Source organism: Augochlora pura, chromosome 11, assembly GCF_028453695.1.
Source record: "Augochlora pura isolate Apur16 chromosome 11, APUR_v2.2.1, whole genome shotgun sequence".
NCBI classification, from domain to species: domain Eukaryota; kingdom Metazoa; phylum Arthropoda; class Insecta; order Hymenoptera; family Halictidae; genus Augochlora; species Augochlora pura.
Genome location: NC_135782.1, coordinates 1,581,391 through 1,602,959, shown reverse-complemented (window position 1 = coordinate 1,602,959; position 21,569 = coordinate 1,581,391). Strand labels below are relative to the sequence as shown.

At 45.3% G+C, this 21,569-nt stretch overlaps 1 protein-coding gene across 1 annotated transcript in view; it reads right to left on the bottom strand.

Annotated features, from left to right (window-relative positions):
• The window catches only part of LOC144477391 (synaptic vesicle membrane protein VAT-1 homolog-like), a 45,878-nt gene that overhangs the window by 5,136 nt on the left and 19,173 nt on the right, over window positions 1-21,569 (bottom strand). The window contains exons 2-5 of the mRNA XM_078195137.1: window positions 13,471-13,600; window positions 8,721-8,936; window positions 284-432; window positions 15-174 (exon numbers count right to left, since the gene is read on the bottom strand). Of these exons, the coding sequence (XP_078051263.1) occupies window positions 15-174; window positions 284-432; window positions 8,721-8,936; window positions 13,471-13,600 (655 nt within the window). The remainder of the gene's footprint in view (window positions 1-14; window positions 175-283; window positions 433-8,720; window positions 8,937-13,470; window positions 13,601-21,569) is intronic.

Genomic DNA, 21,569 nt, shown 5'->3' with positions numbered 1-21,569 from the left:
ATTAGATCACGTACTGATCGCGCCGCCGAGAAGAAGCTCTTCATTTCTCCGGTGACCACGTTGCTGGACCCATAAAGGATGTATTTCCCCATAGGCTTGAGCAGCGCGTACCCCTTGTTGCACTCCTCGCCGCACAGGCAATCGAGGACTATGTCCACACCCTCCGGAGAGATCCTGCGACAAAATCAAAGTCAACATCTTATATAGCTCGTGGCCGGTTAAGAGGGACACCGATAAAATTACGCCTCTCTTCGAGAGAGAAAAGAGAATTCGTTTTACGTACTTTCTAACTTCGCTGCTGTAGTCCGTGCCACGTTCCAGTAGATGGTCAATAGTGCCGGCCGTTTTCAGGGACTCGTGTTTCGATTTACTGCACACACCGAAAATAGTCACGTCGTTCACCGTCTTGGCCAGCTGGACCACCGCTTGACCCTAAAACAAAAAAAAAGAAAAAATCGAAATGAACATCCGGGTGGGATGAGGACTCGGGGATAACGGTGCTCCTTTTGATCCTCGATTTCCAAGGACGGCGCGCGCGCACACACGCTTAATCTTTTCTTCTCGGACTGCCACCAGCCCAGCCAGCCCCGGATTCTCACGTAATTCTTTTTCTTTCCGCGATTCGATTCTGACACTGCCAACATTCGGACAATGTATAACGGGCGATCCTCGACGGTATTCTTTAGTTTACTGTTACGTGGACGAGTATAGTACATTTTTCGGGCTATACAGGACTATTGAATTTTAAATTCATCTTTTTTAGCTCGAATTGTTTTAGGTTCCAAGTATGGATGATGGACTGTACCCTCAAACTGGAGGTACTGCGTTTGTTTGTTCCTTTCTTCAGTTAACCCTTTGCATTTGAATGGCGACTCTAAGGCGGTATTAAAATTGTTATAAAATTAAACAGGTTCTAAAATTATTTTCACAAGTACCACGAAAGCTCAAATTTAAAATGTTGTTAAAAGTGTAACTATTATATGAATTACGAGCAAGAACACCTTTCATCAATTACAATAATTTCTTTCTCCAATCGCCTAAAAAATTTTCGACTATTCTACAAATCTGCGAGGCTTCCTCAAACAGATTCACAACCCTTTCTTACATAAACCAGGCCAATTCACGATGCGTCGCGCATCACATAGAGTTCAACGAGCCTATATTTTTCAGATAATTCGTTCTCAACTGGGATCAATTATGCGGCTTCGATCGAAGGGGGGGTTCGTAGGTGCACCAAGGGCGACTCTCTCTGTTTTCCGTCTGGTCGATTGAAACGGGAGAGTTATAAAGCGGCGAAGAACTTGCGGGCGCGCGCGTCAAGTGGGGTAAAAATTGAGCGAAACGGCCGGAGATTTTCAACAGAAGCAGCATTCATTATTTCCAGGAATCGAGAGCTGACCGCTGTCTCTCTCTCTCTCTCTCTCTCTCTCTCTCTCTCTCTCTTTCGCTGATCTCTTCTGGCTGCGTTCGTCCGTTGTCGAGAGAGAATTCGATACCCAATAACATGACCAATCCCGTGGCCCCGAGAGAAGAGCCTCGGCCAGCGAAGACGACGGGGAAAGAGGCAGAAGAATTTCAGGGTGAAAAAAAAAACAGTGAGGAGGAGGTGGAGAGTTGGAGGAGGATGAGGAGGGCGGAGAAGAAAGAGGTAGCGAGAGATGGGAAAGAGAGCAGACCACGGCCAGAATGTTAAGAAGCCGCTCTAAATTGTGCGTCATAAAAGGGCCCGGCGAAGGATCCGCTATCTGGGAAACACGTTCTTGCATACTTCTCGGATCGTTTGAAATTATGATGGATATTGCCGCGGGGTCCGTCAACCCGATCCCTACAAATCCCGGGGTTATTTAAACGGAGGAACGATTATTCCCGCGACAGCTTTCAATATGTTTTCTCGCCGGGGCGTTGTCAACCCCTCCGAATACGATATCTACGTGAATCTTTAACAAAGATCAATTTTTTTAATGTAAAATCAGACGTTCTTTTTAACGTCTCAGCTGCTTACTAGTTTTTAACAAATTATATAATTATACAAAGTCTGACAAATTATATAATTATACAAATTCTGACAAATTACATAGTGACATAAATTCCGACAAATTAAATTCCGAAAGATTCACACGATTCTCTCCCAATAAAAAATAATCCGCTATCCGAGCGTTAACGAAGGCAGCGGCTAAGTTCCCAGCTCCGGGCGCAACCCGCGATTTTATTCCGCGAACTTATTCCAGCGGCGGCAGCATCCAAGCGGCTCTACGCTAATTACCGTCAACAAGTGGTTGATCCTCTCGATACTCTCGCAACGAGAATGCTTAGGCGCGCGTATAGGGCTGTTGTGATGCTTGCTAATGGAGATCGCGCGCGATGCGCCTATTCTTGCCGAAGAATCGTTCGGGCAGCGTCGTCTCGTGTTCATTACCCGTCGAATATTAGGGAATCCCCTAACAGCTCGGACGAAACGAGAAAATACGGGGCGCGGATTTACAAAGCGATCCGATATAGTCGGATCAGAGAGTAATATACCGGGGGGGGGATATGATTCTGTGTCCAGATGTGTACAAGGATGGTGTGTGTTTATTAATCCTGCAGACGGGAAATATCTTTGTTAGTTTCAGCGATAAAATATGGGGGGGAGGAGGGGGTGCGACGACGGCGATCGTTACTTGAATAAAACATGGCATTGTATTCGAGCAACTGTATCGTCTAACAACCCTTATAGAGAGAAAAATAAATTATTATAACATTCTCTAAGAAATGATTACAGTATACCCCTATATCTTCTAGCAACCCTTCTAAAGAAAAATAAATTATTATAATATTCTCCGAATTGAACAAACATATCCTAGAATATATTCTTACACCAACAAAAGTAACGCTGACGTCTGATAGTGCTAGATAAAATAAGCAGCCCCCTGTACGTACGATATATGTACATACACATGCACAATATACGCGCGTATAAATAGTGTATGGGGCTCTAGACGGCGAAAGGGAAAATATGAGACGACGGGGGGGGATCGAAAGAAAGTGGGAAAACTCCGACGTGATCAGGAAATGCAATTTTTCAAGTCAAGTGCTTTTCCCAGCTTTCCCGGCGAACGTGCTCCGACTTTAGCCGCCCTCCGCGCACCACCACCCCTAACCGTGAGTGATATATACACCGCGCGCGACACCGTCGAAAAGTATGGTTTTCATGCGCGAGAGACCGCAACCATCAGCCGGGAAACGTCGCCGATATTGTTCGCCGGGAACGAATTGTCTGCGGCCCGTTCCGCGCGGTCGTGCGGACGGGGGACGTACGTGCTTTTTAACCCTTTGCGGTCGAGTGGCGCAAGTAAAAACTATCAAAATAATTTTAATCACGTTTCGAAATAATTTTAATCACGTTACAAAATAATTCATATCAAATTCACTTATATTCTACAAAATTGTTAAGAGCCTATTAACTGTTGCATAAGTTGCAATATTCAATTGCACTTGGTAAAGGATTAATTTTGCTTAAATTTTAAAAGTCGCCTACTGCAATCGTATCGCCATGAAAAAAATAAAACCTATGGAAAACCGTCTAGAAGAATATTTTCAATTTCCAGTTAAAATAGCCTCGACAGCAAAGGGTTAAACAAGCTTCTGCCCCACGCGCCCCTTCGGTTTCCGTTCTCGCCGACAGCCACTGTCAATTGATTTTCTACCGGCCGATCGTCAAACGTTCGCCTAACTCCGCTGCACTATTTTCAGCAATCCTTCCCTCGTCTCTAATGTTTTTAGCAACGCCGTGCACTCCGCCGTTTATAAAGAGGCGCGCGCCTGGTAGATGTTTGTTCGTACGCGCTAGGGAATTATTCAAACGAAACGTCAGGCGTCTCTCCGTCGCGGTCTCAGGATTTTCAGCGCGGGCGCCCCTTGCACAGGCTGATTCAACTCTGTTTAAGATCAATAGATAACTGTATTTACAGGAAAGATAAGCTACGAGGCAGTATCTCTATTGTGGTAGGATCGTGTTGCTTGGTATTCCTGGATTATTCTCCGTTTATCTTGCGCGGTGATTAAACAAGACCCGGGGTTGGTTATGTTTTACGAAAAGTGTGCTCTCGAGTTTGTTAATCTGGGATCGTGTGTCTCGGATCATGCTCTGCGGTCAGATAAGGTGGACATAAACAAGTTCTATAGTGTGATCGAACAACTATATAATCTATAATTTCTTTTCTTAACAGTGTTTGTTAGGAATGTAGAGGCTAAATAAATCATCCAAGTTGCTAAATAAATCATCCGGTTATGTTAAGGTTATGTACTAAATAAACCATCCGAGTTGCCAAATAAACTATCTGGTTCAACTCTTCGCCCTCGAAGCCATTTCATCAGCAAATCTGAAATAATATTTCTGGCTTCTGATATTTGTTCTTACGAAGTTAGATATCAGAGTATTATTACAACTGTATAATTAATGGTCTCCAGTTCTCTGCAATTAATATAGAAGATCTTCTACTAAATTATTCAATCATTTGGTCATTTTCGTGCGAGAGGCTGGCTACCAGAGTTCCGCGAAACGGCGGCCAGGTCGATGAACCGCGAGAGCCACCCCGCGATTCCATGGGGGTTGCGTTACTCTACGCTAGCTGGATTCAAACGAGATTCGGCGCTCGCTTGGCCCTAAAATTTGCCGAAGAAATTACAAATCAGTCGGCCGGATACGGTTCCGGTGTCGAGCAATTACGAGTGCACCGAGACGGACAAGGTTACTGCCCCGCGAACAAGTTACCCGCGCGCTGCCTGCAGGATGGGGATGATGCTTCCACCCCAGCCATCTCTCTCTCTCTCTCTCTCTCTCTAGGTTCCTCTCCGACATGGTCGAAGGCGAAGAAGAAGAAAGCGAAGCGGAAGAGAGAAAGAGAGAGAGGAAGGGAAAGGCGTCGGGATCAATACGGCTCAACAGGTTACACTCGAAGCTAACTACATCGCCCCCGCGCGCTCGCCGAGTCCCTGTACCGTTGGAAGTTGAGACGACGAAAATCTACGGGGGATGCTGGCGCGGCGGTGCGCGCGGCAGACCCATGGGGGTGCGGGTGTTGCCCTGGCAACCCTTCGTTCTCTCATCGACCACCGTCACGGGCCGCGCCCGTCTGAGACCACCACCACCGGCATCCTCGTTCCCGTAACCCCGCGCGCAACCCCTTCCTCCCTCTGTCCCTCTCTCGCTCTCTCTCAGTTTAGTTCTCTCTCTCTCTCAGTCTCTACCTCGCTATCTTCCTCTCTCAGTCTCTCGTTCTCTCAATCTCTTGCTCGATCGCTCTTTCTTTCTCTCTCTCTCTCTCTCTCAGTCTCTCCCATAGTCTCTGGCTCTCTCTCTCTCTTTTTTAGTCTCTAGCTATCTCTTTCTCACTCTCTATATCTCTCACTCGCTATCTCTCTCTGCCGCGAGCGCGCCGGCGACGCCACCCCCGGATCACGTGTACCGGTGCCCTTAAGCTCCGTTCACACGGACCGGCTTAATTCGATTTCGCGTCTCCGGCTTCCGGGCCAGACGCTATTGCCATCCGACACGTTGTTTACCGTGCAGCTAAGCGCGCGCCCGGATACAGTTCTCTCTCTCTCTCTCTCTCGCACTCTCTATGGTCGGATATCCCCAGAAACTTGGCCGGACCGAATGTTCGTCAGAAACCACTTGACGCGCTGCTTCCCGGGGCTCGATTAGCTCTCCGGCGCTTTCCCGAGAAGAAATCTTGTTTGCTCTGTGTGTACTCGATTACTTTGATTTCAACGGAACCGGAACACACCTAACCGGCGACTACACCACCGGCGGGGTTGTTGGACGGATCCTTCTCGGCTGCAGCAGGGCTGGAGGATCAACTCTGTTATTGATTTTCTCTAATGGATTTCACCGTTTTATGTATGTGTAATAGAATCGAGCACGTGACACGGTCGAAATAAAAGAAAGATAAATAATTAGAGAAGACGATGATTAGAGGGTTGTTAGAAGGTTTAGAGACGGTTTAAGGGATGGCCGTTTCGCAGCCATGCGAGAAAGACTGCTAAGACTTTACATTTATTTATATAAAACTGTTGAACAGTATAACTAACTATTGATACCTTAACCCTTGCCTTAGAACAACGGAGGTTCGTGACGAACATATTGTACATAATTTAATAAATATAATTGCCGATAGTTTCTATTGAATTGAAACAAAATTGAATCCTACCGCCGTCGAAATTTGGGAATGTAATTGCTAATTCCGACTTTTGCAATCGTTCTGATTGCCTTTCGCAGGCCAATGGAATTACTTGCGGTTACTTAACCCCATCGCCAAGCTGTGTATCATATTTCCCGCTTGGATTTAGAGCTGTCTGCAATAGACCAGGGCGTTATTTGACGTTCCCACGGAACGTCCGTGGCATTGTAAATCAGGCTTAAGCCTGGTTCAGAATTAAACGAGACGTTACGTATTTAACCCCTTGCACTGCAATAACGAGTTGGAATATTACTAATTTATTTGAAATCGAAACGAAATTTAATTACTCTGTTATTAAACTAGAGGAACGAAAATAAAGAAAGAGAGTACAAGAAATAGAAATAAATGCTGATTAATACAGTATCAAAGGAATCACAGTGCAAAGGGGTTAACAATGCACACGTTCGCGCTGCAAGGATTATATCATCGGCGGAGGACGATTTAAGTTCGTCGACTTGACCCGACGACCATCTCCGGCTCTTCCCGTCTATTTCCATCGATTCGAAAGTTTCGAACGGTATTGAGAATTCATGGGCTGATTTAAATCGAAGTGCACGCTTTGGTTTCTATGCATACGCGATAAGCTTCCCGCCGGCGACGAAACCGAATTTGCCGTAGCGGTCCATTTTCACTTCGGATAAGGTCTACTGTGTCTTCGATAATCAACAACGGCGAATAATTCGATCGGAAGTGCCTCGCGCCTCGTGTCGCTTTTATTCTGGGACGATTTTCGCGACAAATCGAGTTGGAACATTTGCGGGAAGATAACTTTACAAAGTAGATGAAATAAAGCAAGAAAATAAAATAAAATAGAATAAATTAAAGTGAGATAATATTGAGTGAATTAGAATAAAATAAAACGCTATGATATACAATAAATTAAACTCCAACAAAGGAATTTAAAATAATTAAAAATTATTAAATTACTAATAGTAATCACGGCGTTGTTTCACTTCCAAATATTGTTGTTTGCACTGAGGAACGAATAAGAGAATTTTGCGGCACAAAAAGACCGAGCCCCGTTCATTTCGACTGGCTGCAGAGAAGGTTTCGGAATTAAGGTGTCGCCGGCCGGAAGCCAGTTAGGGAGTGATGGAAGTGTATGTTGACTCTGGATGGGTGTGGAGAGGGTGGCATCGAGGAAATGGTAAATGATGTGGTTAGCGGGACATTCTTGTATTTCCGTTGGCTGATCAGGGAACGTTGCAGTTCTCTTTGTTCGGGCTTACGAGTGCGAGCCGTGACCTCTTGCAAAAATCACAAGATATCCGAGTACTGTGTGCAACACACACTGTCGGAGCTTCGAATAATTCGCGTGCACGTTCTCATCGCACAGTTTGCTTTATTATTTTATCATGGAAAATGCTAAATTAACCAAAAAACTTCCCTTTGCCACTTTCGGAATTTTGCAACTCGATTTTAGCGATTAAATAATTTATATAGAAACTTTGGTAATTAGTATACTGGTATAGTATGGTATGCAGTAAGGGGTAGCCTAAACCACCCCTTGAATTTCTCTATACTACTATACAGTTAACTATTATTTTTATTAGTTGAAAGACAATTGAGTGTAATTGAAAAATTGTATTCTTAAAATCTCGCGTTTCAATACGTTCAATTTAATATCTAATTTAATATTTAATAATTGAAATAGAGAGGGCGTAATTTTTCTAACATTTAAGATCGAAGAATAAAGGCTCGACTTTTCTAAAAATCGACGGCGCAAGAGGAAGAAATAGTTTTGCTTCGCAGAAAATCTTGTCGCGTCTCGACGTGAAACGAGCTGAGCCAGAAGGCACACGATAATCTCTAGAAACGTGAGAAGTATCGGAACAAAAGCGGCGGTGTTAAGTAGCCATGATCCCCAAATGGGGACAACGATAATTCACGTTGGCTCTGTAACAATACGCTGCACACGTGTGGGACACATTTTGGCCGAATCACAGAGGAGCCCCCTCAACACGTGTGGCCAAACTCGATTCCCATTGGAAGAGACGCCCTCGTTTGACAACGTAAGCGGAAGCGTTTGCTTCAAATATTTGTTGAACGTAAGACTTTCTTTCATACTTATTTATATACGTATTGCTATTTATTTAAAATATTGAAAACAAGTAAGAGTTTTCTATTGGTCAAATTATCGGACCGCGAACTTTAAGCATTTATAATGAAATTTAAGTGCAACTTAGAACTTGAAAATAATTTTTATGTATAAAATGGAAATGCTGTATGTCAGAAAAGTTATTTTAGAATGATAGTTAAAGCTTCGAGTGCAAAGGGTTAAGGTAATCCTTTCGAAATTCGATTTCGATTATCTTCAATCTATTCAATCACTTAAATAAATAAATAAATAAATAAATACACACTGTCTGGTCTGTTAACATGGATCCGATATTAATATCGCACGAATTCCTGCGACTCGTTTTAAAAATATACATTCGCATAATCGGTTCGCCGATCATTAGCGCCGGAAAGAAAAAAATAAAGAGAACAACGACTTACCACACCCCCGCCAGCGCTGTGCAGCAGAAGACTCTTGCCAGGTGCCAAATTGGCAAGCTTGAACAGCAGGATGTAAGCGACGGTGTAGTTCATGGTGATCGCCGACGCGTCGAGGTAGCTCATGCCTGGTGGCACCGCGAAAACGGACGTCGCCGGCACGGCAACGAGCTCCGCCCACGCTTTGTGATCAGGAAACGCGACTACTCGATCGCCCACCTAAAAACCAAACACAGCCGAATGTTGTCTCGCACCATTAATTGATCGGGATTCCATCCCGTAGAGATATATATATATATATATATCCGCGTTCCCCGCATTCCGGCACCACACCATTATTTTCCATTTAACCAGCTTGAAATTATTTCATCGAACGCCGTTCCAACGGCTTCGTACATTTTATTATTTTCCGGCCATTAACGCAAAGATAAATTCTCTATTTAATCTTTATTTGTTGCGAGTCAACGCGAACCAGTTTTATATCGCTGAAAAATCCACGATCCAGCCATGATTTTTAATACCAATTACACATATAATTTTGTTGACTATATTCTATAATAATTTCAGAATAGTTTAGTTTGTTTGGTTCAATTTATTTGACTGTATTCTATAATAATTTCAGTTTACTTTGCTTCAGTTCTATTTTATTTCGAGACATTTCAATTCAATCTGCGAATAATTTATAGTCCGCTAAATATTTGAAGAGTTCTCGTCTCTTATATCCATTACCGGAGCACATTGTTGTCCTGGAAGCAATCTTCCTAAAACAATAGTAAACAATCGGAAGGGCTCGCTTCCTCAAAGAACAATGTTTCCCACGAACAAATCCTACTGAGTCATCTCCTCTCTCCTTCGCGGAGAAACGCTCTTCCCTTAACAGCCTGTACACTCCCAGATATTATCCTCCCCCCGATAGGCAAAACCCACTCGGACGTCATATCTAGGAGCATATGAGAAAGGGGAGGGACGACGACGCGAGCCTGGAGCGAGGCTGTTTTCCCCGCGTCTCGGAGCACGGGCGCAGGGCAAAGGAAAAGGCAACCCCCCCGAGCGAGTTTTCCTCGCCGTCGGTTCACCCGTTTAACCCGGCCTTGAATTTTTCACCCACTAATCTTTCCACGAGGGTGGAGAGGTCCCACGGTACTTTTCCAAGGCGCCGTGACGTTTCCGCGATGCGAAACTCTGCCTCGGGCTGGTCCATTTTCGAGAAGGTCGCGAGGGGGATGTTGGAACGTTTCAAGGGAAACGTCGTACCAGCGCTGAGAAAACACACGCCCCGTGTGCGCTTCTCTTTCCTTCCATTCGATCGAGTACCATGGATTTTCTGAAGGTTGCGAATTTTTTTGTTCGTTCCCAACCCTGATATACTACCCTCAGAGACAGCATGAAATTATCTAAACATTGGTGGATATAAAATTGACTCGATTCTAATTGGAATAAAATCGACTCGATTTTAATTGGAATAAAATCCGTTTAAAATTCTAAATCGAATATAATCGAATCAATTCTAAAATCATCCGAACCCTGGTCAATATAAAATCGACTAAATTCTAATTACAGTAAAATCGACTCAATCCCAATTACGATAAAATTATTTCCACCTCGCTTAATACAATATCCCGTCTACCCCGATCAGTATAAAACCATGGCTTCCATCAATCGGTAAAAACGAGGGTTAACTCCACCCCCCCCGGAAAGTACGACGATTACTTCGCGACGAGTAAATTCCCGAAGATTCGGAATCCTCGTGGCCGAGTGGGTTTCCTTGTCGATATCGATGACGTCAGATCACATTTCCGGATATCCGAATTGCGACAACCCCTTAAGGGTCAGATATACACCCGAGCAGCACGTGTAAACGACCGACAGTGCCGAGGGTGGCTGTGGGAGGGTTTGGTTTCGCCCCGCGCGCGCAAAAAGGAACCTCTCTCTTTCGCCTGGCCACGTCACGCCACCGCCGAGATGGAATATTCGGGTTCCCTCTGGAACAGAAAAGCACACCCCCGCGTTGCGCATCCCCCTCTCGCCGTGGAAACGGTGTCCGTCGGAGTTCTTAGCATTGTTGCGCGCGAAACGGCCGTTCATTTCTCTGCAGCTCGTCCGTTTATTTCTTCTTTTATGGGATTATCTGCTTTCCGGCCGACGAGGGGTGGAGCTCCTAGGATCCGCGCCGGCTAGAGCTCTCTTAAGGGATGAAGAAAGCATCGACGGATCCGGGAGAATTTACCGGTCTCTCTCTCTCTCTCTCTCTCTCTCTCTCTCTCTGTCTTTCTCTTCTTAGACCGTCGCTATTCTCCCGTCCACGCGATCCTCTATCTTCCGGGTTGCACGGGGTTGTCTTCTGTTTTTTTATTAATGTCTCGGGATGCGAAAGGGATGCAAACTACCCCGTTGCCTTTCATCTCGTTCGCTGACGAGATTAACAGCCCCTTTTTATACGGGCTATCGCCGCTGATCCCAAGGTCAAAGGGAGCGAGAGAGGCCATTGTTCAACCCCTTGACGCAATAAAACGATATAATGGCGTTTGATATTACTGGTAAACGTTTGTCGCGATTATTATACATTTGTAATCAAAAATTACTGTAACAATAATTCGACCCCATGCTCGAATCGCAGCTATTAAAAATAGCGAAGAGACAGTCCAAAAAAAAAGAAAAGAGTCCAAAAGTGGAAAAAATAATCCAAAAAAAGAAAAGACAATCCAAAAACGAAGAGACGGTCTAAAAAAATTACTTGCAAAACGAACGGCGGACAAAATATCCCACGACTGTTATCGAACGATCGATATCGAAAATTTTCCAAGGATATTATATCGCGGGTCCACTCGCAGCACGGAAAACGAGAAGCGACCAGACCGAGCCCGTTTGACATGATAATGGATGCAAATCGCGGCATCGCGGAGGAACGTTTTTCCTTCTGGAACACGTTGTCTTCTTCCTCGTCGATAGTTATTGCTCCGAGTCAGCCCCATTCCCATCGATTTTCTCCGCGGTCTCGTCGCCTAACGTTCTACCACGCGCCCAGGAAACGCTTGCGCGTTGTTGCGTGCGGAAAAATTTGCAACACTTACTGCCGACTGTCCTGCGAAGCGCTCGTATATAGGGGCGGCTCGAGTTGGTTAAAAATTTAAGTAAATAACTAGAAGAGGAAGAATAATTCCCTTCGACGATAGCGTAAGATAAAATAAAGCAGACGAAATAGAGCAAGGAAATAAAATTATATAAAATCAAATAAAATGATATAAAATGAAATAAACTCATATAAAATAAAGTAAAATCGTATAAAATGAAATAAACTCATATAAAATGAAACAAGGAAATCTAAGTAACATTAACTACACTAGAATAAAATGGAATAAATAAAACTCTGTTAAAGATGAACAGTTCTTAGTATCGCTCCCTTTCGTTAACAACCGGGCGTACGCCACGGTCGTATATCATTTCCTAGGGGAGGAAGGAATTCTAGTTATTTCTTTTTTTAGTTTATACCGCCGCAGGAAGCGCGTTCGATGGCCGGATCTCCCCGTCCGTTCAAGTGGCACACGGTGACGTCAAACAGAAAAATTTAGGCGCTTCGCTATATTTAATACCTAAAAGAATCTATCCAATATGCTGTCTCTACAAGGTGCTCTATTTAAGTCGGGCCCCCCCTCGACTATATGAATCATCGACGATATGAATCATCGCGTGTTCGTCTAGGATCGAACCACTTGGATCGAATTCCTCATCTAGACACATCCTCTCTATCTTTGCGGCATGATTTTTTTGGCGCGACCGCCAGTCGCCGAGATCTGTATTGATTCACTGGAGACACCCGGTGTATGTCTGTCTCGGTGTGCATCGTGGTCTCTCGAGTGATCAGCGAAGAATTCATAGAGACCGTCAAAGGGTCCCGAGAATTGTAAGCTGGCACTAAGCAGCTTCCTCTTATCAACGTTCTTTGAGAAAGCGAGAGAACCAGCGTTTTTAATTACGGCCTCTTACCCGTTCGCTCGAAGGGCTCTCCCAAAGCTGGATCAAGAACAGGCTGAGATCGCGGTAAATTAATGATCGAACTGGTATTTTATCATTGGCTGTTTAGATCGCAGAACTTGTACAAAAATCGTAGGACTTGTAAAAAAATTATAGGACTTGTAAAAAAATTATAGGACCTGTAAAAAAATCGCAGGACTTGTATAAAAATTATAGGACCTGTAAAAAAATTATAGGACTTGTAAAAAAATCGTAGGACCTGTAAAAAAATCGTAGGACTTGTACAAAGATCACAGAACTTCGTGCAAGCAGCTCTCGTATCTCTGATTTATTTTTAACAGTACGCCGGTGAACTCTTGTCGTTTAACAAATGATGTTAACCGGCTTAGATCCGTTGGCGAGAAATAATTATCTGGAAAATCTATCGCTCGAAGTGGCAGAGCGTAGTCGAGGCGTCGCTCTTCCGGTCGGATTCGCGGCTCGCTGAAATGATCTACTTAAAACTTTCCGGCAAGGTTAAATGGAAAAGTTGGCGGGCGGAAGTAATCTATCGATGGCGGCTGCTAGAGAGTGTCGCGTGTTTCGCAGCGAAAAAGATAGGTAGATAGATAGATAGAAAGAGAGAGAAAGAGAGAGAGAGAGAGAGAGAGAGAGAGAGAGAGAGAGAGAAGAAGAAGAGAAGTAGGAAGAAGAGAGGTCGAAAAGTTATCCGTTAATAAGCGGACGAAGACCGCGACGAAATTCCGTTCGCGTAACAACGGCCCAGGTTTCGTTCGCTTACCTTAAAGTTCTCCACGCCCTCGCCGAGCTGCTCGATGTCACCGGCGCACTCCGATCCCATGATAAAAGGAGTTTTCGGCGGGGAATCGAGCGCGCCCTGTCTGGCCATCAGATCTTGGAAGCTCAATCCGCTGGAAAAAGACAAGGCACGTGCGTGTAAAGTACCAATGCAATCGATACCGCCCGAGCGCGTTTTATGTCGCAGGGGTGGTTGGCGGTGGGTGTCCCGCCCCTCCGCCGCTACGAATTTTCCTTCAATTTTACGTTCTATACGCGCTTTATCTCTAGCTCTAATAGTTCGGGAGATATTCATCGAAACGAATAGGCCTACCCCCTAAGTTCGAGGGGGCTATTTTTCACCCCCGGGGACAATAATATTATACTAGACGGTAAAGTACTCTGTCAAATATTTCTCTGGAGACTATAAACGCTGTTTTATCGAGGATATGGACGTTTTAATACTTTCGCCGTCGACGCGAACGTCTCTCACGGTTTCGTGTAAATAATTAACCCCTTGTAATACGACTTCATTTACACTAGGTTTATCGACGCTTATTTGTCTTTAGTACTTTCCTTAATAGGACCGGATAATTTTTATTTACTGTATTGTCTTTATTTATTTCCGTTTTTATATTTTCATAACAAAATAATTCAATTTGATTTCGATTTAGATGGAATGAACGATATTCATATTTAGCGGACGTTGCATGAAATTTTTATCGCGAGTCTGACTAGTAGTTATAGTGCGAGGGGTTGAAGGTGAAGTAATATAGACACGGGGTAGCTTTTTTTATATAGATTTCATAAGAATGGGGAAGCCATTTCTGATGGAGAGATAAATTGCGTGTATTTAGCTTACAATGGTATTTCTACTTGCAGCGAACGTTTCTCGAGTAATATAAAATAATATAAAAATAATAAAGTTATCGTTATATTATTTTTATTACCGTTTCAATGTCTCTACGACTTTGCCTTCGACGCGTCGCTTTCGCATATCACCGTAGAAATATATTCGAGCGATAAATACCGCCGTATTTAGGTTAAAATGATCGCGTTCACCAATTCCATTGAAAATCATCCCCCAACGATACGATCTGCTTCAAAAATAGCCGGTGAAACATCGACACGCGTGTGTGTGTGTCGGCGTGCCGCGTCGAACGGGCGCAGAAATACTTGAACTGGAAACACCGCGATACAACACGATCCAGGGCCGTGTTGGTTCGTGTACAGGGAAACGTGAACGGCGATCGATAAACGGCGTCAGCCACGTAACAACGGATTATTATTTTTTAATGCGTTGCGACAAACGAGTAAATTATCGGCGAGCCGTGCGCCGCAGGATAATTACGCGCACGACAATCTCGCTTATCGTATGAATAAAGAACTGTGGCGCGCCGCCGACCGACCGACCGGGCCCGGCCATGTGAATGGAGCCTTATCGATGTGCCTCCTTTTTCCACAAGCACCGTGTGTACATCAGCAGATACCTTGGAAACTGGTTTTTAATGCGCTCCGACCGTTGCCGCGACGCTGTCCACCACCCCCCTTGTTCGCCGAACGCAACCGATCGTTTGGAAAACGGTAACGCGATCGCGCGCGCGCGCCCGCGACCATTTCGTCATTGGTATGCGAATCGACGGGCAACGATTTATCAAACAGAGAATCGTTTCATCCGCGGGCCGTTCGGATTCGTTCGTTAGAATCGTTTCGGCGTTTGTAGAAGCATCGACGAGGTTCTAGAGAAATCGCTGATTGCGGGAGAAGATCACTGACCTTAGAAAAAATTGCTGGCCTCGGGAAAAAATCGCTGACCTCGGGAAAAAATCGCTGACCTCGGGAAAAAGTCGCTGATCTCGGGAAAAAATCACTGACCTTGGAAAAAAATCACTAACCCCAGAAAAAGATCGCTGACCTCAGGAAAAAAATCACTGAGCTCAGGAAAAAAAATCACTGACCTCGGGAAAAAAATCACTGAGCTCCGGAAAAAATCGCTGACCTCAGAAAAAAATCTCTGACCTCGGGAAAAAATCACTGACCTCGGGAAAAAATCACTGACCTCAGGAAAAAATCACCGACCTTCAGAAAAAATTGCTAACCCCCCAAAAAAATCGCTGACCTCAAAAATAAATCGCAGCTCTCGAAGAAAGGCCGTCAGCCTATTAATAAAATATTTTCGCAGCTCGCCGACTTTAATTTCCAGATACCCAACTTTCAGCACGCTTTCCTATACCTCGCGGGTAGCATAAAGGCGCCATAAATGCCTAAAGATCCGCGGTGCAATTACTCACAGCTCATTCTAGAAAACACAGACATTCCGGCCGATCCGTGCATTATCCTAAATGTTTTTATTGCACGGTGTACGGTGTGCAAGCGACCACTCGCTTGCCCGTCTTATTGCAGTTTCTAATCAGCAGAAGAAGCGGAATCTACGAGCGCAAGAAAGAAAGTCTATCACTCATACCGGACGTGTCCGTCATAAAAAGGCGCGCGTATCGCGGTGCCGTCGAATAGAGCGTCGGGGTCGGCTAATGTCTCCGCGAGAGGGAGAAACGCGAGAGCGAGAGAGAGAGAGAGAGGGGGGGGGGAGAGAAAAAAGGAAGCTCGTCTGATCGATGTCGATTAAATATTCGTGAGCGGGGACCGTCACGTTTTTTCCAGGAAGATATAAACATCGGTGTCGAAGGTAAGGAAGCTTTGATAAACCGTTTCACGGTCGGCCGGCGTCGGTGGCGTTGCGTGCGACGCCAGGCGTCGGTCTAGGCGTCGCGGCGCCTCGACGTACCCCTCCGTCTGTCAGCCGGAGAGTACTTAGGGTAGCAAGCCTCGAAGGTAACCGCACACGTGTATTTATACGCGAGGCGTAACGCCGCGAGCGAACGAACAAGCGAACGAGCGAACGAGCCAGCGAGCGTCTTCTGCTGCTTTGCGAGCCTACGAGTCCTCGCCGTGGCACGCACGGAGAACCATTTTCTATTTCAGCCCCCCCTGTGCGTGGCTTAACCCGGTACACGCGGAGACGAAACCACGCACGCATCGAGGACTCACGTGCGAGCGTTCACGCGCGTCCATCTCGAAAAGGGTTTCCCTCGAGCGGACCGGAACCGTGAAAATCCGCTCCGCCACACCGCGGCCCAGAAGACACGCCGCCGCGCGGCCGTTCGGTCTATTTTCGGCTTTTACGATAAGCGTGTTCGTAACACTTTCGCTGGAATTTTCGAGGGAACATCGCCGCCCGGCTAAAATTGGAAGGGACACGCGTTTTTGCGGCCCAGGCGGGACCAAGGGCCCAACAGGAAACGGGCTCCGATCCCTTTCCCAGAGGAGCATTCTTGCTGCAGCTGATCGAATTGTTTGGATTGAAAGCGATACGACTCTTCTTGGCCCTAGATGCCTTTCAGGCCAAGAGTGTCGAGAATGAACGGTCCCTCTGTGTTGTTGGATCACTTGTTCCAACCCCTTTGACACGTTGCTCGGTTTTTGGAATTTTACACGAATTTTATCCGCCGCGATTTGAATCTTTTTAATATTAAGATAATGTTATTTGTCGCATAGACACGGCGATAAATTTGTCGACTGGAGGGAATTGTTTTATTCTAGTAATACGTGGCAGATAGTGATTCATATTACTGACACACGCTGCTACATTTCTCAATGTTAGCACTGAATATCTTAACGATAGTATTGACTATCTTAACGACGATAGTACTGAACATCTTAACGATGATGTTACTGTGTATCTTAACGACGATTGTACCGAGTATCTTCATGGTCATTGTACCGAGTATCACTCTGTACCCTCAGTTGTAATTTAAAGATAGTCATTATATTTCCTAGTAATTTAATTGTGGTCGGCGATGCTTTAATACTGACGCGACGCCTCGACTCGGCGGCAATGAAAAAGCAATACTTGATACTAGTCAGCCAATCAAATCACTGTCGAGACACGATCACTGATCGATTGAAGATTGCTCGTAATAAATGTTCGACGGTAAGCAGACAAACAGCGTTTCATTGCCAAGTATAACACAGCTGTGTGCTGTGTTTAAGTATAAAGGAAATTGTGATGAATTTTTTTTTTGTGATTTTTTAGAAAAATCGTCGACCCTTTAGAAAAATCATTGACCCTTTAGAAAAATCGTCGACCTTTTAGAAAAATCGTCGACCCTTTAGAAAAATCGTCGACCCTTTAGAAAAATCGTCGACCCTTTAGAAAAATCGTCGACCCTTTAGAAAAATCGTCGACCCTTTAGAAAAATCGTCGACCTTTTAGAAAAATCGTCGACCTTTTAGAAAAATCGTCGACCTTTTAGAAAAATCGTCGACCTTTTAGAAAAATCGTCGACCCTTTAGAAAAATCGGAAACCCCGGAAACCTTTAAAAAAAAAATCCTCGACATCCCAGAAAAATCGCCGACCAAATGACCACACGAAAACGCTCACCGATCGACGCTTGCTCGTGATAAATGGTCCCGAATAGCTCGACTCACAGTTACCGTTTCATCGCGAAGCAGAAAAAGCTACGGCCAGCACCAAATCAATATGATGATACCATACATTCCTCGGGATATCGGGCAAGAAGAAGCATCGGCTATAAGCGATCGCGCGCTACTTGCCAGCGGCATTTCTTGCGGTATTTCCAAACGACAAGAATTATTAGGGTTGCAGGGGGCCATCGACTATCTGCATGTGAAACGGGTGAATCATCGACTGGCCGTAACAGATCTTCGGATCAATTCGCGCCGGAAGCTGAGCAAGCTTACAGCGAAACGACGAGCTCGCGTTACGTATTTCCCCGAAGCGACCTCACCGTTTAACACTGAACCTACCAAGTTGGTCAAAAAGACCGATTCCACGCTTCTTCTTTTAATATTTTCTAGATTATAAAAATGTTTACATACGAAATTATTTAGCGGATATCACGATGGAGGCATAAATTAAAATGGCAAGGTCTAAATAAATCATATAAATCAAATAAAATAATTGAGAGAATAAACAGGATCGGCAGAGGCTGTGGTAATCGTAACGCGGCCCGTGCTTGTTCGGGGTTGCTCCCGCGGCGTCCTATCTCTCCGGATCTTTCAGCCTCAGCTATTCCGGACGCGAGCGCGTCGTAAAAAGCTTTATCGACGCTTCTGTGACACCGCGTAATTTCCTGACAGCAATCGGTCGCGATGAATCACGGGTGAATCGGACGAAAACGGTGCAAGGTTAGACACGGTGATAAGCCGCTGCGTTCTCATCGCCGCATAAAACATCCGGAGGAACAATGCCAAGCGTTGGATCATTCGCACTGTTCGGATCATTCTAATTGCCTTTTCACATCATTCTATCACCTCTGTCATTCTTTTTGTAATTTTATATGTATATAATTGTATACATTTAAATAATTTTCCAGATTTTATAAAAATTAAATGCAATCGATTACATAATCTCCGATCTGCATTGGACTTCTCATTAATCACAGATCTCCGATGAGTCACACAAACTCGATTCCACGAACAGAAGTATAATAAAACATATTATTCATACAATCTGGGTAATCGGTTTCTTTGAAAATCAGGCGTGAATAATCGTCGAAGATTGCTCGATAAGTCGAGCAAATATCTCATCCTTAACCCTGAAGAAAGTGTTACAACACAGTGGAGATTCGTGCATCGAACACAGAAAGAAATAGATTAAAAGATACCCTGAAAAATTATTGTAAAAATTCGTCGACGTGTCTCGTTGATTTTACCGCGCTTGCGGGGCGAGGCGCTGGACCGTGAAAGGGTTGGCAGTCATTACGTTAAATTATTTGAATAGCTCGGAACGGTGGCGCGCGTTGCATTTAACAAACGAGCAACGAGAACCGGGCAATCGCGCGCGTCTCGGGTTTCGTTCGGCAGCCTTCGGACGCGTTGTAATAACGCTAATTAATTCATAATTGAGTTCGAACGCCGGCCAGAGGCTCTCTCTCGCCGGACTCGTCGATCGTTGTCCGGGAATAAAAAAAAAAAGAAAAAAGAAACGGTTGGAATAGTTGTAACGCCGGATCCGACAGAGTGACCGTGTTCTCGCGAAATCCATTAAAACCCGCGCCGCGGTGAAAATGCAACTCTCGTTGCCCGATTGTCATTTCCCCGTACCCCCCTCCCTCCCTCCCCACCCCTCAATACGGCTGCCGATAAATCCACCTGCCCGCGGGAATTATTGCATTTCACCATTGACTCGGCCCGTTCAATCCGCTTTCGTTGGAGGAACTTCGCCTCGTGGCTGGACGTTATTACGCCGCGCCTGCCGATAAATGACGCAGGAATAATGCACGTCCGATCTCGCGCCATCGATCCCGGAACGACGGAAAGAACCACGCCATGGGGCAGAGGAGGAGGAGCCGACCGGCTAAAATCGATAGTTAATTAAACGCCGTTCGACGGGCCGAGAGAAGAGATCGCCCGCCGCCGCCCGCCTTTCCATCACTTTTCTCCGAAATTTCGATTTCCTTGTTCCTTCGCCGTCTTCTAAATCCTCTGCGCGTTCTCCTTTTCCATTCTTTTTTTTTACATCGCCTGCATCGTTGAACCCTTTCACCACACCGTGAAACAATTTTTCTACATTGTTGATTCGACGACACGCGCGAATTTGTGGAGAAAGAGGAAACGCGAGGGATCCGAATCGAAGAAGAACGATTTCGACGGAGCAGCTGCACCGTTGTATTCGATTAGGTGTAATGAAATTCAGGCGCGCGCGACGCCACGGCCCGTTCCAAGCTATTATCATCGGCGACCGGGATAACTCGTACACGTGATTTAAAGCCGATCGCGTGACGCGAAACATTTTCATTCACGGAAAGTGATGCATGATCGACACGGGTATTATACGTTCGGCAGGATTTATCGTTTCGAGTGATCGATCGGTGCTGGAGAGAGAGCATTGATGGATCGACTGCGATCGTCGAAAGGGCGGATAAAGGGTATAAAGTTGCAAGTAAAAAAAAAAATTTACAGTGCGATCGAATGAAGTTGTAACGCGACTGTACCGTGAAATAAGTGAACTATAACGTGATCGGGTTGTAATATATTTAAACTATTATATAACGAGACAGAGTTGCAAGGAAATTAAATCGCCACGTGAACCGAGGTATAGAGTAATTAAATTTAATGTTACCGAGCTATAGAGTAGTTGAATTATAATGTGATTGCAAGGTGATTAAATAATAATGTAACTATAATGTAATTAAATTACAACGAGGCTGTAAGGTGATTAAATTATAACGTCACTGCGCTGTAAGGTAATCAAGTTACAACGCGACTGTGCTCTACCGTAATTAAATTATAATACAACCGGGTTATAACGTGATTAAATTATAATACGAACGGGTTACAATGCAATCGTGTCACGATATACAACCGAATCGCGCGAAAATTATAATTTCTCGAGGAAATCGATCGGGATATCGCGGAGGCTGGCGCCCGCGGCGGTTAACGAGGCGCACGTAGAGAAACGCCGCTGGTCGGCCTCTCCCCCGTTGATCTAACAAAGAGATGCCGTAAAAATGTTTCCTGCCAAAAAATTCGTTGCTCCGAGAAAGCACGGTGGTGGAAACCGCGGAATATAGAGGAGCCGGGAGGAGCAATGCTATTTCCAGAACGACGCGAGAGCAAAACGTGCGCCGAACTCTTTTTCCTCCCCCCCTCCCCCGTTCTCGACGTCGGATGCAACACGCGCTCTGCTACAATGTCGGCCGGGCCGGGATATAACGAGTAGCAGAGTCGAGAGAGAGAGAGAGAGAGAGAGAGAGAGAGAGAGAGAGAGAGAAGGGGGGGCAAAAGGGCGAGGCTGCCGGGAGAAATCTGGGAAGGCTCTGCACAGGACAGAAATCTGAACCGATAACAATGCCGAAGACACCGTCGCGTCCTTTGCTCGACGGAGATACCTGCGTCCCAGTGTGGGGGGGGGGGGGAGACTCTGCTGATAAGGCGATCGCCCGATAGAAAAATCAAGCCGATAAGAAGCGCGCCGTCGAAATAATTGGCGCGCCTCGATTCGAACCGCGCGGAGAGTTCGCAGGAAGCTTGCTGAACTACCACCGTGGACGGTAGAGAGAAAAATGAACGGAAAAAGT